General features: G+C 34.7%; 1 protein-coding gene across 5 annotated transcripts; it reads right to left on the bottom strand.

Moving 5' to 3' along the window:
* Window positions 1–815: 815 nt before the first annotated feature.
* Window positions 816–14,385, bottom strand: LOC130733583 (lethal(2) giant larvae protein homolog SRO77). 5 transcript variants are annotated; one of them, XR_009017499.1, is made up of 26 exons: window positions 14,136–14,384; window positions 13,850–13,986; window positions 13,415–13,499; window positions 13,071–13,124; window positions 12,749–12,840; window positions 12,540–12,643; window positions 11,691–11,763; window positions 9,686–10,139; window positions 8,811–9,137; window positions 8,420–8,626; window positions 8,179–8,277; window positions 8,013–8,085; window positions 6,267–6,394; window positions 5,857–6,145; window positions 5,559–5,779; window positions 5,357–5,478; window positions 4,632–4,749; window positions 3,626–3,681; window positions 3,232–3,325; window positions 2,966–3,149; window positions 2,829–2,894; window positions 2,649–2,758; window positions 2,512–2,574; window positions 1,815–1,999; window positions 1,063–1,210; window positions 816–958 (listed from the first exon to the last, which is right to left on the bottom strand). XR_009017499.1 is itself a non-coding variant. In XM_057585803.1 (24 exons), exons 1-24 carry the CDS (start codon window positions 14,193–14,195, stop codon window positions 1,892–1,894), a joined length of 3,324 nt encoding a protein of 1,107 aa, XP_057441786.1. In that variant the 5' UTR covers window positions 14,196–14,385; the 3' UTR covers window positions 1,577–1,891. The 5 variants fall into 5 exon arrangements, 1 of the variants encoding a protein (XP_057441786.1); XR_009017500.1 differs by having other exon boundaries at window positions 816–1,210; window positions 13,850–13,977; window positions 14,136–14,385; XM_057585803.1 differs by lacking the exons at window positions 816–958; window positions 1,063–1,210 and having other exon boundaries at window positions 1,577–1,999; window positions 14,136–14,385.
* Window positions 14,386–16,079: the final 1,694 nt, after the last annotated feature.

The following is a 16,079-nucleotide window of genomic DNA, read 5'->3' as shown; positions in this document are numbered from 1 at the left end:
GCTGAAAAGAAGCTGAGAATGTTGAAGCTTCTCCTTCGCTTCCACAACATCTCTTCCGTGCCCATCAAAATGCCTTTGCACAAGTCGTTCCAGCACGAAGTGTGGGCAAAGATGCAAGAGGGCCTCGAAAGATGGGTATGGGGCATCACAACGTCGATATGGAGGAGCATCACCAACACCATCTTTGCCTCCTTCTCCCCCTCCATGCCCCCTTTTATAAGTATCGTAGTTTTATTAATAATTGCAAAATTGTACTTATTTATTGAATGCAAGGAATGGGAGGCCTCAGTTAACTACAGCACTGCATGCCCCAAATTATTTGTCCACCAAAAAAAATGTTTGCACCACTAGGGGAAAAAATCACAAGCTCAGCCAACTTGATTGGCTTCGTGTTGTCTGAAGGAGGGGAAAACTAAGAGATGTAACAAGATATGCTTATATACGCTTTGCGTGTTATAACAAATTCATGTTTTTATTTTGGCCTGATTTGCAGGATGATTCCGAACCCCTAATATCAGAGTGTATATGAAGTCAGCTCATTTCTTCATGCTTATGGGCAAAGTTCACAAGCATTTAATTTAGAATGAGTTTTCAAACATTTACCAACCACTTCTTTTACAATATTCTATAAAATATAAGCAGTAAGTAACTAATAAAATGCATGTGAACTTGCCTTTAATAAAATGCATGTGAACTTTTCTTCATGCTTATGGGCAAAGTTCACAAGCATTTAATTTAGAATGAGTTTTCAAACATTTACCAACCACTTCTTTTACAATATTCTATAAAATATAAGCAGTAAGTAACTAATAAAATGCATGTGAACTTGCCTTTAATATATTTAAGGAAAAGTTATTAGTTTTTTTTTTTTGAAAGAAAAGTTAATAGTAATATTCCCCTTTGATTAGTTACATCTTACACTTTAGAAACAGCAGGGTCTTTAAAAACCTAGTGCTTCCTGGCAAATGACGCAATGGAATAGATTAATAGTTAAAACAGATCAATTTTCAAGTGCGGAGAACACTTCCCTCTTACCATTTAAAATGAAAATATCTTCACTACCTGTTGAAGTGAAAAGGTCTCAAGTTTGTGGTCGTGGATTTGATTCTTAGGTTCATGCATTTTGAGAAAACACTCGAGAGTGATCTCCAGTTTAGCATCTACGCTATTCCATGAGATTAGTCTATTTCCTATAAGGTGGAAGTATATTCTGAAAAAAAAAAAAAAAAAATTATTATCTGCAGAAATACCATATGGGCATATATTACACAGATTGTATAGAAGTCATTGATGACTTAGAATAAAGAAGGATGAAAAAAATGGTTAAAACTAGTCTATGAGTTTTGTTTGAAAAAACAATGTTGTATATACAAACACTCCCATTAACTATATATAACATCAAAATTATGTGTATCGTTAGTAAAGAAAGATACAACTTAGAAATGAACGAGGGTCGTGTTGCGAATGATTGCTATCCAGATTAGAGGATTATGGGGTTGACAAGGACCCAAGATGAAGTTGAGTCATTAGAACGATGGAAAAAACGGTGAGTGGATTTAGACATTAGCTATGCGAATTCAGAAAGGGTAATGCTGAATGCCCATTAAAAAGCTAAAGGGTAATTTAACTTAACGATGCTTTATGCATTAGGCAATTATTCAGCCTGATATATACAAAATAATGTTCTGTACAGGGTAACACAATTATTAAACTATACTAACATGCTTGAGACAAAATATAAAATGATACTAGCATGCGCCTGTGGGGGAAGAAATATGTTTACAAACAGTAAATAAGCAACGGATCAGAGATACCTTTTGAAGCAAGTGAGGCAGTTCACTAGTGCAGAACTTCAAAAGGAGCATAGCAGGACAACAATCATGCAACGTTGTCATAACTGCCACCATTTACGATTTTCCATTCTTTTAGCGAGTTCAGTTGCCATGGATGCAAAGTCCTGTGCCCCATTTTGCAACTCTTCAGTACGTTCGTTGAGCAGCTAGTAAAAATATAAAGAAGCAATAGTTAGATATAATCATAATAAACAAATATTAAGATGAGCGCAAACTAACATCCACTGAACTCATACATGAAACGTCTATTTCTAGAAACTTCTTAACAATGGAGGGTTTTTTTTTTTTTTTTGTCTTTTTGATGATTCAGAATTATTATATTTTTTCTAGAAAGGAGATGAGGTTGGAAATTGTGACAGTACAGGATAGAGGTAATGGAGAATGGCATCAAATATAATGAAAAATGTTTTGTTCAATGCTGGTATAGGGGATACTCTACAAGTGAGGAAGGTGTACTGGTATAGGCTACAATGTAATGGTCTCACTTTGTGTATGTTTGAATATATGGTGGACGGTGAGACCAAAATCATGGTGGACAGATGCAAAAGCTAAGGGAAGTTGCTTCTGGCCACCGGGATTTTGGTTTCACCGTGGTTTTCCACAATGTATCCAAGCATGAACGAAAATGGTGTGAAAAAAATGGTGCTCAATAATCTACCTGGAGTTTTTCCTGCCGCTCTAATAGCTTATCTTTTGCAAGTGCAGCTGCTGCCGAGGCATCCTGAAACCAGTGACCAGGTCAAGACGTGTGAGCTAAAATGAGTAAATTACAGTATTTTCAGATCTAAGATTTACCCCCGTCCTTTTGTATTTAGCCTTAATTTCTTCAGCCGTTCTAACTCTCGGTTTCGAGTCAGTGCTTGCATCCTCGAATAATTTCTGCCTTTCTGTTTCTTTCCCTTTATCTGCTCGCCAAACACTCATTAGTCAAAAGATAAAACACTTTTAGGAGAAAATAAAACAATTTAGATGTACCTCTCTTATCAATATTGCTTTTTTTAGGAGATGAAACGACGACTTTTTCATCAATATGAATTTCATCTGCAGAAGATACGGCAAATATTTTCAGAAAAGAAGTAATAGCATGGGGTAGAAAGATGGTAAGGACAGACCTATGTCAAAATCAAAAGCATCTTGCTTATCTTCTGTGCCTAAGGAAGGCTTTAAGAAAGGAGGATTGGAGAATAGTTGTTCCAAAGTTTCCAAATAATTATCGTGACCAGCTTGATTTGCATTCTGATTCGCTTTCCCTACTTTAAAGATCTTGGCAGCATTTAGGAAGATAGAAGGTGGTCCCTATGGCAAGATAAGTTGAATTACAGATCCTGGAAAGTTTAATATGAGAAACAGAAGCACAGCAAGCCAGAATAAACTGGACCTGTCTTTCATGTTGGTTCGGAGATGGGATAGCAGTAACATCTACTGCAGCTGCAACGACTTCATCATGAAGACAAGGAAAAGACTCTGGAATCCTACAATAATTAGAAAAACCATGTTAGAAACCATAATTCTAATAGTTAATGATACTACATATAATTTTCTCGGACATTTTGTGGAGAGGCTGATCACATTCAGCAACCACCCGTGGTTTGTAGTTTGTCCGCGGCTCTCTTTTATAGGAGCTTTCAAATATTTTTTCTATAAAATGTCATAAAAAGCTGTGTTGTGTGGAAATAATTTATCCAATACTTCAAATATGAAAAATAGAGCTCTAAACTCTTTCAAAAAAAAAAAAAAAGCTCGTGGAGTGAAGGGAGGAACCAAAAAGTTACCAGAACTCATTTTCACCAAAGAACAGTAATATGGAAGCAGCTTCATTTCCATTGACCTATAAAACAAGATGATCACGATTCTGATTAAGAAATTAAAAGCAACTGGAACTTATCTAATTTGTTAGAAGAAAGATTTACTCATGCAATATATCTTCTAGCAGCTTTTAGTTAAAATGCTTTTGAAGGATCCAAGACACTAAAAGATAAATGCAGTGGGTTTAACAAATTTTCTTTTCTTTTGTAACCTTTTAAATGTTAGTGTTAGTCGTGGACTGTTATAAACGGACTCTCTTAAAATTAAAATTTTAAACTATTAGGTGAAAACTAATGAAATAGTTTTATATCCCACACATCCTTTATTTCAAGAGGCTTTTGCATTTGAAGCAGGAAACTGCACAAGTGAACCCTTTCTTGTGTTTAAATTCCATCTTTTACTAATTAGAATAATGGAAGTAGCACGGATTAACCTTTTGACCAATTGTTCAAAGAAGCTATGATACTATAAAGGAATTAACTTATTCGAAAGTTGAAATTGTTAAACGAAGACTTATGAATGGTTTTATGTCCAACAAGGATTAGTTAGTGCAGTTAGATCACATTATGTTGCAAAAGTTGTTCTGTTAACTGGTAAGAGGTACGAAAGCTAGTTTATTTATATCATTGCTAAACATGAACATAGATGATTCTTAGAAGAAAATCAGATAAAGTTTGACAAACATAACAACAGAAAATAAAATAAAAAAAGGAAGAAACCGAAAACTTTGCTGTCGTTGTTTCCAAATGGAAGTTCAATTTACTATATTTCCTGCATGGTTATGGGTTAAATGTGATATATAATGAACTCACCATACTAAAATTAGTAAAGTGACATATTAGGCTTAAGACAACAACAGACCAATCAGATTAGTTTTGGCAGCATATACTAATAAAATAGACCAATCAGATTAGTTTTGGCAGCATATACTAATAAAATAGCTTCATTTGAAAAACGAGAAAAATTTCAAACCAGAATTATTTGCCCATTTGATGAAGAACAAATTGTCTTCTCCATGTTGGTCTTGAAGTTCCATCTTAGGATTGACATTAAAGAGCTTTCTCCCAACACTTCCAGAGTTGGTAAGGACCTGCATGAAGTGACAAAACGTCCATCAAAAGCTTATAAAAAAGAGGAGAAAATAGAGTGAAGTAGAACATGACATCCTGAAAAGCAGCATGACACAACACCACCAGAAAAAATGCACTAGAATAAGTAACAGCCTGAGAGTCAGAAGAGTATTATTTCTCTCAGATATTATAATCAATCAGGAATAAAAAACATATAGATTTTTTAGGCGACAAGACTAAGATTCTAATATTAGGATAAGGGGGAATACAAGTACCAGTCAAGACTAGTATAAAATTGATGAGCCTCCATATATAATACCAATTGTTTGATTAGATTTCTAAATGAGGAATGCGACCAACACACTCTTTTGAACACACTCTCTCACACACTCTTTGTGATTGGTCTATTTTCAAAATAGTCAATTTATTTCTCTCTCTTATTAAAAATGTTTTGACTTTTGCAAAAATTAACCAACCACATGGAGAGTGTGTGTGCGAGTGTGTTCAAAAGTGTATGTTGCTAGCATTTCTCATTCTAAATTTATAATATGCCAATCTAAAATTTGATTATGAGTGTGACCATGTCCAAATTAATATTTAGAACACATAATCTTCGAAGCATTTAACCTTAATTCAATGTCCCCAGTTTGATAAAGAACTAGAACACGTTCTTTGTCATCCTTCTTAAAGGTTGTAGTCCAGCAGCAGCGTTGTACAAGGGTCACCTTCTGTATGTACTTACTGCTACCCTGTAATTAGGCAACTACATTTTAATCGGTAGAGAAGAATACATTAAAATTAAAAGGATAATGGACATGTAGAATGGAACCTCAATCACTGAAATTAGGGAGTGTAAGCTCAATTCATTCTCATAACAAAGTAAGATGAGTGAGTTTGATACTATCTGCCCTAAATATGAATTCTCTGCGGTAGTAGCAGTTTCAACTTCAACTTCTGCATTTTCAGATTGAACGTCAGCTTGAATTTCAGAATCACTTTCCTGAGGTGAGTTGGATGGAAGTTTTTCAGCAGATAGTTCAGAAGCAGAATCTGAAATAACACAGCACCATGAGTAATAAAATTATTGGCAGATTATAGAATCTGATTTTCTTAACCAAAATACTTGCCTGTGATGTGCATTGAAATTACATTTGACTTTACTTTTGGGCCCATTGTCCTACTGCAAACCATATTCCCTGTTGCAGTATCTACCGCAGAAAAGTGTGCATCCCTTGTCATTACAAAGACTAGCCCCTTTCCAGAATTGTCAGAAATATCAGATTCAGATTCCTGTGGAATGTTCAAGCTACAACTGTCTGAAAATTTTGCATTCAGAGAAACAACTGTTGAAGATGGGTTAGATCCGGTATTTGTAATAAACAAAACTGATGATGTACTGATATCAAGCATAGCAACCTGCAAAGTGGATTAGAAAATATAAGTTGGAAAGTTCAATCCAGTATGCCACTCAACAACTGAATCGACAAGAATTAGACCATTTCCTTTTAAAAGGAAACAAATTCATGGATGATCTCACCTGCCCATTTTCATATCCAACAGCAAGCTTCCCTCCAAGGTTTCCAAACTGTAGGCCGCACACAGAAGAATTTTGAAGGGAAAACACTGTTTTGCAATGAGGTCCATCCTCATGATTCGTATTATGAACTGTCTCAATAGATAGAAATGGGTTACAATCAGTGATTAGAAATATCAAATGATTTTTAGTGTGAACTGTAAAGAGATACATGTAAGGTAACTTAGTTTGGTAATTTTCAGGAAGCCCATCATAGTTGGCCCAATACCGAATTAAGAATAGGCTCCCATACCACTTGTTATTGATCTGGTCGAGCCGAAATGCAGAGGGCCAATGAGCCAACCTACAGACCACAAGAGTGGACATGATATCACATGTCCATATATACCCAATGCCCTATGTTGTTGGGTGAAAAGTGAAAACACTTCAATAGTTTTATGTTGTATTTCTAACACTCTGCCTCACCGAAGGGGCTTGAACGAGAACATTGCCATAAACCCACTTACTTTGTACTGAAATTTAACTTTTTATTAAGTAAATGGGGACAACAAGTAGCGAACTCTAAGATCACTTGGTATAGTGACTCCGATTCCATGCCATGGACCAACTATCCTAAAAGCTTAAGCTTTTGAATGAAGACATATTAGAAACCCTAATAGGGTGAAAAGAAAAGGAACGAAATTATTTTCTATTAATTTAACGTGTCAAATACAGCTGAGAGGTTCTCTTTATATAGAGACCTTGGAGGCTGGAAGGCTTGCACAGCAAGCTTATCTTAACTAACCCTAGCCGTCACAGAGGCTACAAATAACCTAGCTGCCACATAGGCTACAGATATTTATTTTAATATAAAATAACAGTTATACTAATTATCTCTAATAAGACAAATGCATTGTTTTATATTATATTTTTAACACTTAGGGTGATTTGGTATTAATACATCTTCCACTCAGACTTTACAGTCCAATCAGATGCACCATGCTCCATCAAAAAATACGCAAGTGCCAAAGTACCTTAGTCTCCTATGTTACTGATAGCCCCTCAGACAAGATTGAAAATATAATCTCCAAGCTAGGAAGACATGTCCACAAATAAACAAATAAAATGAAAACAACTTTTTCCACCATACATGTCAATATGTGATGGCTATGGAGCTTTTGAGGAATATAAAATGAATTAGGGGAAAGGACCAACTTCTGCTCATTGGAAATCAAACAAGTGTTTACTATAGAAACTTAGCCTTCCAAAGAGTTGTGGAAGCTGAACTTTTATGTTATCTACAAAGTTTGTCTGAACAATGAATTTTGAAGAGTTCCTACACTTAGCTGTGAGAAAATGATAGCAGGTATTACAATTTGGGTTAGGCCTAACTCTACCCCGAACGCTAGCTTATATGTGAGGTTTGCTCTACCCTTTATAAACACTTATGTAGCCATAACTCTAGTCAATGTGAGACTTCTCAACAGCAGGCAATGAGCCCAAGATTTGGAAGGCAATTTTTAATTATCACAATTCACAAATGGAAATGCAAACTAAATTTGTTTCTAGGTTCAACCTTCAAGTAATCCACATCCTATTATACATAAAATTTCCCGTAATCATTTATTGGAAAGATTCCAAATATTGATATGCCCCTTTAACAATATTTCTTGCTTTTCTTCAACAAATCATTATAACACTTGCTTGATACTAGAAACATATGAAGAGAGGTTCTGTTTTAATTCAAATATAAAAGAAAGAATATCAAACCTTCTGTTCCATTATCTGTCACGAAGTTCAAAGTCATGTCATCTGAATTCCATATTAACCCATACAGACGGACCTACATATTCCCGAGGATAAAGTGATTAGGGATTCAAAACTTCATTGAATAAGAAAAGGAGAAATGCAACATTACAGTACTAATAAATCTTACAACACCACTTTCATTGCCAACTGCTAGACGTAGAGTATCAGAGCAAAAATCCAATGCTGAAACCGGTGCACTAGCACCGCCAATTTTGACATCATTCACCTGCCAATTGCAGAATTAGTTTTCCATATGATTGGTTAGTATAATAAGTCTTCAATATATGTGTTTGGTTTAATATAGAAAAACTTGGAGGAAAAGGCAGAAGTCAATAGTTTAAAATTTGTCTAGTATGCTAATGTCTAACCTCAGATATGATGTTGTAAACAAGTGACAAAGTAGGATATGTGGCATCCCATATCCTAACAGATCCATCTTGGTAACCTGCTATGTATATTTGAATGATAGGATGGTCTTCTTTGAAAAGATTACTTGGAACACCACCAGTCAAAGGCCACTTTGTACCCATATTTGTCTGATTTTGTACTGAATTCTGCTTTGCTGCTATGAGAAACTACACAGATATCATTTGCCATTAGTAGTGAGTGGTGAAAGTTGAGTTTTTATCCTTAAAAGTTTTAGCAACATTTGCACTGCAAACATATTACATAACACACACATAAGTTACAATAGAAATAACAACTAGCCTTAGAATAAAAAAGAGAAATTTAGACCTAATAGTAATAAATATGGATTACCTCAGACAGCTTCTTGAATGAGTTCACATCTTGGCATGCCATATCAAGCCTTGCTGTTGTCATCTGCGGTTCAAGAGTAGGTATGATGATGGGATACTTCATTGTGGGAGAAGAAGTCTTCTTTTCTTGCCGAGACATCAAAGAATCACAGTCATAAAGATCCAGCTGTCCAGGATTTGTCAATACAAACAGCATATCATAGGCTCCCTCTGTATGGCAATCACTAGATAACAAAACCATATCGGCAAAAGAACCATGAAGTGAAATATCAATGCGGTCAGTGCACTTAAGACTTTCTATCCCACAAGACCAATCAATGCTCAAAACCTGGGAACATAAAAAAAAAATATTACAGTGACATTAATTATCTACTAAACTGAATTTATGAAATCGTAATAGGCTGTTAACAGGGTACTTTTCAAATCTAATATAGCAAAAGGGAAAATTTTCCGTAGCAGTATTTAGTTCAAAAAAAAAATTCTTCTTCAATAAAAGAAAGGGAAGTAAAAATGCATAAAGGATCAACAGTGTATGCTCATTAATTTCCTTGGCCAGTTTTCTTCTTTTTCTAACAATACAACTCTACTCCATTTGGATGACATGATATATATTGAATGTACATGTATATAACAAAAGCAAAGCACCAAAAGAATAAAGAAGAAGCATAGACACCAAACTACTAATTTTATAGTATTCATCTAGGACCATTTGCTTGGTTGCTTTCGTTTTTTATGTTATTTCTTACTTTTTTCTCACTTGTGGATAATCTCCTGCAAATGTTAACATTAAAATAGATGTGATGATGATCTTTTTTCATTACTACAATAACTATTAAAACATCAATTTCAAATAGCCCCTACAAGTAAGAAGCTTACTGTCAATACTTCTTCGGATCCCATTTCGCCTCCACCATAGACAAAAAGCTCACCCCTATTATTCAAAGATTTATTGGCACACCAATGTAGGACAATAATAGGGAGTCTTCTATCTGCTGATGATAATTGAAGCTTGACAACATTATTGGGCACTTTTTCAGCTTGTTGATTTGGCGGGGAGTTGGCAGTTGACAAATCCCAAAACATTATATCACCATCTACATAACCAACAGCAACAATTGATCCATCATTTGATGCCCAAGAAACAGAGCTTATCTCCTTCTCTTCTTCATCGTCTAATCTATCATCAGAATCTTCATTCTTTGGATCATTTGGAAGACTAGTAATTTTTATTCTTTTCAATTCAATGTCCTTGTTGCCTCTGATGAGAACAACTCGATCTTCAGAAGCATCCCAGAGTACCATCACGCCAGTATCATATGCGATCAGTAGTCTGCAAAATGATGAATATTCAAATGCTTAGTAAGTACCCTCTGAAAAACTAAACTATTTACATAATGTGCATAACAGTGTATCTTAAATATGTGTCACTGAATATTCAATTTTTATATTTAATTCATTTTTTTATATGTTCTGATTTAGAAGTCTGTTGTTCACGTGTTTTTAGTGTAAATTGAGTCTTTTCTCTTGTTGGATTTTAGTTGGAGGAAAGATATTGCCAAAAGAGTCCTCATAAAGGCTTGGCAATCCTCACATAATAAGCTAACTGCCAACTCAACATGGGCGTACCCCGTACATGTACAGCCATGCAATTCAATTAACCTGAAAACTCTAAGAGGAATTTTACTGCACTTATCCTATTCTCAAATCTACAAAGTCTAAGGTGTGGGGTGAAGGCATATGAATAATTTTAAATTGAATTTCCAACAATTTTGATGAGAATCACTTTGAATTATATATCTTCACTGAGTTTTGAGAAGCAATTTTTTTAGTTACATTTATTGCTATGAAAGCTTTTGGTGTACAAGTTGGAGTATTTCGGACAGAGATTAAGGACGACTTTAAGTGCAAAGGGAGTTGGTAAACTTAGACTGAAGTTGCAGTAGAAGAGATCAAAGTTAAAGTCCAGCAAGGAATATGGGTTGCAATATTTTGTAATATGGCTACATTATGGTCAGGCCTCAGCACAGGAATATCATTTCAACAAGAAATAGGCCCGACCATACTCCTTATCAAGACCGCCTTGTGGTTAGGATTTTAGTACCAGTAGGTAAGGAAGACGGCCTGGCATGTTCCTTATATGGTTGTATTCCTTAGCGTAAGTGTGTTTCAGCACCGTTTGTGACTTTTTATTTTATCTGCAACTCAAAAGTCAGGAGGTGAAGGGAAGAAATGTATGGCAGGCTTATAAAAACAACTGAAAAACATGACAAAAAATGGCAATAAAAGAGTTGGACAAGGATTCTGAAGTTCGTGAACAAAGAAAAGTCTGGCTCCAAGATTCAAGATTCTCTTCCAGGTTTGTTCTCTTTTATTTTAGTGTGAGTAGTTAGTTTCTCTTGTTATTAGAAGTAGATTGAACTACCTAATATCTTATATGATTCCATACTTAACTTTGAATTTAATTTTCATCTCTTATATGCTTGTTTCTGTACTGAATAAATCCATGCATTGGAAAATTTACAGATAATTTTCAGTCTAAAGTTTGATAGGAAAATTTGTGTTGGGAATTGTTGATTGTAACAAAATATTCATGCTTGCTTCTTAAGGATAATAACAGGTTTTGAGCGACTAATTTAGAGTCATTTTCTTAATGCTCTTTTTAATCTTTGCAAATCAAGAAATTGAGAAAAATAGATCTTTACAAGAAAATTGTTGTTTAAGGGATTAAGTGACAAGAAAACTTTTAAGTTGGTTCTTGTCAAAGTTATTGTTTACAAGAAAACTGTTAGTCTGTCCATGGAGAACCAAAATTACCTAAGATATTTCTTCATAGAATAGAAGGAAATCAACCATAGAAACTTTTAAGTTAGTTCTGTCTTGCCTTTTTCCATCAGAACAAGGTTGATGGAGAACTCTGACAACTGAAACATTATCAAGTGACATTCCAACTGCTTCTGCAGGTGAGCAATTTTGAAACAAGTTAGATGTTAGACTCATAGAAACTATGTGATTTCCCACCTAAAAAATAAAAAAACTAGATAATAACGTAAGCATATGGCACGTTTTTGTTGGAACTTATGTTACATTAGTGACATACCATATATCACAATAATCTGCTCTGATAAGCTTTCATAAACTAATCAGTAAAAATCTATTGCAATTTACAAAGCATCAATATGGTGCAAGACATGAAGATAAGTATACAAAAAACATCATCAATGGGGGACTACACTAGTAATTTAAAACCTTAAATTACTAATGGTTAGAGTAAATAAAAAACTCTCTTATATGTATTTTCTGTCCAGCTATAATTAGTGCTCTAATTTTGGAGTTAATTGAATTGACATAGTATATGAATATATGTATGTTTTGACTGATTGGTCATACAGTTCCAGGCCAGCCATGATCTCTCAAATTCGCATTTGCATCTATACCCTATTTCAAGAGCAGGTATCATCTTAAACTTGCTAACTCTCTGGATGACACTTGACAAATGAAATCACTACATTTCTTTCATACCCAACCACAAAGTAATTTAAAAAGGGCTTAGCGGGTTACTACGAGAATCCAAAGAAAGTTTCCTGAGAGCTTAGTTAGAAGTTTAGATTAGAAAGCATCTCTTTCCCAGACAACAAACTCAAAAAATAAAGTCAATGCTTATTGAACCAGCCCTTTTGGTCAGCGCAAAAATGCAGTTATATGGCATGAAATACAAGAGTGAGCACTTAACCTGATATAGCATTCGTGGGAACATAATAAGGTAATATATTAATTTTTCTGTCTTCAGAATCAAACTTCAACACATACACCATCCCATACTCACTTCCAGTATACCTGAATCTCAACGTGGTAAAAATGTTATAGACTCATGAACAGAAATTTCAACAGAAAGTGTAAATTACAAATGCAGATTCCAAATCATCTGAACAAGTATTTTACATGTAACTGGTGCCGTAAATAACAGAGAAAGCAGTTATGATGGATTCCCACTGCAAGGCAGAAGCAATTTGCCTGTTTTTCAAATCCCATACCTTCCATTATCATAAAACATATTGAGCTGGTTAGAAAATGAAACAGAGGAAATGAGGAAGAATAAGAGAGGAAAAAAAATAAGGTATGAAAGCTATCCATTTAATACACAAATAATCCAAGGCAAGAAAACTCAGATGGAATACCACAAAGTAAAAAATAATAATAAGCAGACACAGAGAGTTCCTGGTCATAGACAGTTTAAAGGAACTTCAATAGTTATATAAGATACCTGTATTTCATTACCACTCGTGACGCAAACAAGAAAACCTTGATTTTGCAAGAACTGCCAGAGAGATGGAAAAGGGTAAGATACATTCATGAAATACTTCAAAAACATTTATTTTAACATCTAGAGTTCAATAAATGTGTCATGTTTGATCAGCAAACATGGACAACAGATGCATGCCCCTCCCCCCCAACAAACACACACACACACACACACACACACACACACACAATCCCAGAGATGCAAACATCCAAACATTATCAGGACAATAACCAGCATAAGATTGAATGACTGATAGACAAATACACTTTACTTTCTAATTTCAACATCTACCCAAAATTACAAACCTCTAAATTCTTGAGAGATGCTTGCTTAGGAGGGGTCAATATTCCTTCAATATTGTTATCACCAAACACCTTTATCCTGCCATCACTACAAGAGTGAAGAAAATGCTAAAGTTAACACATAAAGCCATGAACAATCTCCATAGGAACTAACTCTTTTCCGACATCTAAGCTACTTCTCAATAATCACAACAGAGAAATGAAGAAACTTAAAAAAAAAAAAAGGGCCACATCTAATGAAGCTAAAAACTACAACTTCAATAGCACACAAAACAAAACAAAAAAAAGTTTAACACTTTATGAGCTAGTTCCAAAATCTTGTATGAAAATGGAGTTTTTTTCCTTCTGGGTATTTCATTCACATTGGTATAAATGGAAATGGAGAATTCTGACAAAGTAGAAAACAGTGAAAGGAAGCAGTTTTTCAACATAACTCACCTAGTTCCAACCGCTAACAGACGCTGAACCCGATCAAACGCAAGAATGGAAGCAGTAGATGGAACTCCATAGTGAAACACAACTTGCGGATCCAATTTCGCCGGCGATAAACTACCTTCCACCACGTTCTGCGGTGGCTGAACAATTCAGAATCAGTTTCAGAACTCGAATTCATGTGGAAAAACACGAATCAATTCAATTCACCAATGGCATTCACAATTCACAAACACTTGGAAATTTAGGAGAATTTGGAAACTGTAATGGCGGAAATTGAGCATGCACGTACCTGTGGCTGTGGACGTTGTTGTGGTGGTGGTGGAGATTTCTGGAAGAATCTAGAGAACATTGTTGATTGATGATGATCGAATTGTGAGAGCTTTTGCTTCCTCTTCTGTGAAAATTTGTGTTTGGAATTTCTGTTTGTTTCTGCTTCAGGTACGGTGTGAATCACCTGTATGTTGCATCATGCACGGTTTCTTATTGTGATTTTCTTACTGAAATGGACGGTGATTGGAGAGGCTTTAACTCTTAAGGGCCACCTAGACCGTAGGATCTCAACCTTCAAGGGAGCTTTGGGAATCTCGAGTGGTTAACCTTTAAATTGATACCCCTATTGTTTTAGTTTTAGGTGGTTTGGTGTTATCCCCTATCAGTTTTAATATCATTTCTATTTTTTCATAAACTAAAAATATTCTTTTTGTTAAGATAAAAAATTCACATTTATAAGTGAGAAATCATGGTGACTTTCGCATTTATAAGTGAGAATTTTATGTTGTATTCATGATCCTTGTAGCACACTTACAATTTTAAGTTGATTTTCGCACTTTTAAGTGACGTGATTTTCGTACTTATAAAAGAGAAAATATACCAGACAGGAAAAAATGTGTGTTCGCACCTACTATGGGTGTGAAAAAAATTATGTACCTTCAAAAAAATGTTGAAAAACACTAATAAAAGAGGAGTAATTGCGAGCCCAACCTCAATGCTAAAGATTGAAAGGGCTGATGATGGGTAACACCAAAAGATGAATTTATATGCACCTAAAATACTTATATATATTTGTAGTATCGTAACATCTGTGTCACAATTCTGTCAACCTTACTCACATGTGCTGAGAAGCTCGTTTTGTGGTGACAAAAAGCTGTTAGATGATACTCTTTTCCCCGTAGAGTGGTTGTGTGTCATTCCTTAGGGTCTCATGGGGAGATGTTTGTTGATAAGAATGTTATTGTCATTTCTAAATCCCTCACATTTTCTTGAAAAGCAATTTTTGTACTAATAATCTGATAAGTTGAGAAACAATCTTTCTCAATTCAACAGAGCATCCCAAATTATAAGATCCCAAGCACCCCAACCAAAAATATCATGCACCCACCCCAAGAACGTATCACATGAGCAGGAAAATGCTATCTAGAACATACAAGAGCTAATAATCATTTTCAAGAAAAAGATTACCCCAGCAAAGCAACCTGCACCCTCTGCAATTGTTATCTACAACTTCCTTACCAACCAAGCTCTCACAGCTTGAAACAAAACACTTTCGCACCAAACCTTCCTTTCAAACCTGAACCGGAGACACCTCAATATCACTAGCCTTACTCCTAGTAGTAATATCAACTTGATTTGAATTAGTACGAATTCTGGATATTAAATGTTAAAACAAATGTTAATTTCATATACTTATACTATTTCATGTCTTGTGGATAATACAGTTAAATAACTAATTTTAGGTAGGCGACACATAAATAATTTTATATTATCATTTCTAACACGTATCTTTATACAAGAGTTGGTTTTGAAACGTAGACAATGTACAAAATCACATATTGTGTTCTGAAATTCAAGTTTTTTATAAAAAAATTAAGGATGACAATGACTGAACTCTAAACTGTTTGTTCAAAGAGGTTCTGATATAATTGAAAAGAAACAATATATGAAAAAACGAAGAAGAGAGAAGAAGAACAACAAAAATGTACTAGGGTTACATTGTGAATGATTATTTTACTCCTATTTATTTATTTTTGATAAGCATTTATTCATATTTATAATGGTAGACTTTTAATACTAATTAAATAAAGAAATTAATTAACCTAGAATTTTTTTTTTGATGCTTCGGAAAATTAACAACAACAAGAAAGAAAAACTAAGGAATCCTTCAACAACAGTACTTGAAGTTCTGAGTTGGGAAATTCCACAATCCGCAAGCCACTAAGTGGAGATAACGCTCCTT

The sequence above is a fragment of the Lotus japonicus genome, chromosome 1, assembly GCF_012489685.1.
Source record: "Lotus japonicus ecotype B-129 chromosome 1, LjGifu_v1.2".
Lineage (NCBI taxonomy): Eukaryota > Viridiplantae > Streptophyta > Magnoliopsida > Fabales > Fabaceae > Lotus > Lotus japonicus.
The sequence above is the reverse complement of the archived record's forward strand: the minus strand, read 5'-3'. Positions and strand labels throughout refer to the sequence as shown.

Coding starts and splice junctions, on each gene's coding strand:
- LOC130733583 (XM_057585803.1), bottom strand. CDS start 14,195: ATGTTCTCTAGATTCTTCCAGAAATCTCCACCACCACCACAACAACGT. Junction 8,278..8,419: donor TTTACAACATCATATCTGAG/GTTAGACATTAG, acceptor TGCAATTGGCAG/GTGAATGATGTCAAAATTGG. Junction 3,326..3,625: donor TTTGGTGAAAATGAGTTCTG/GTAACTTTTTGG, acceptor TAATTATTGTAG/GATTCCAGAGTCTTTTCCTT.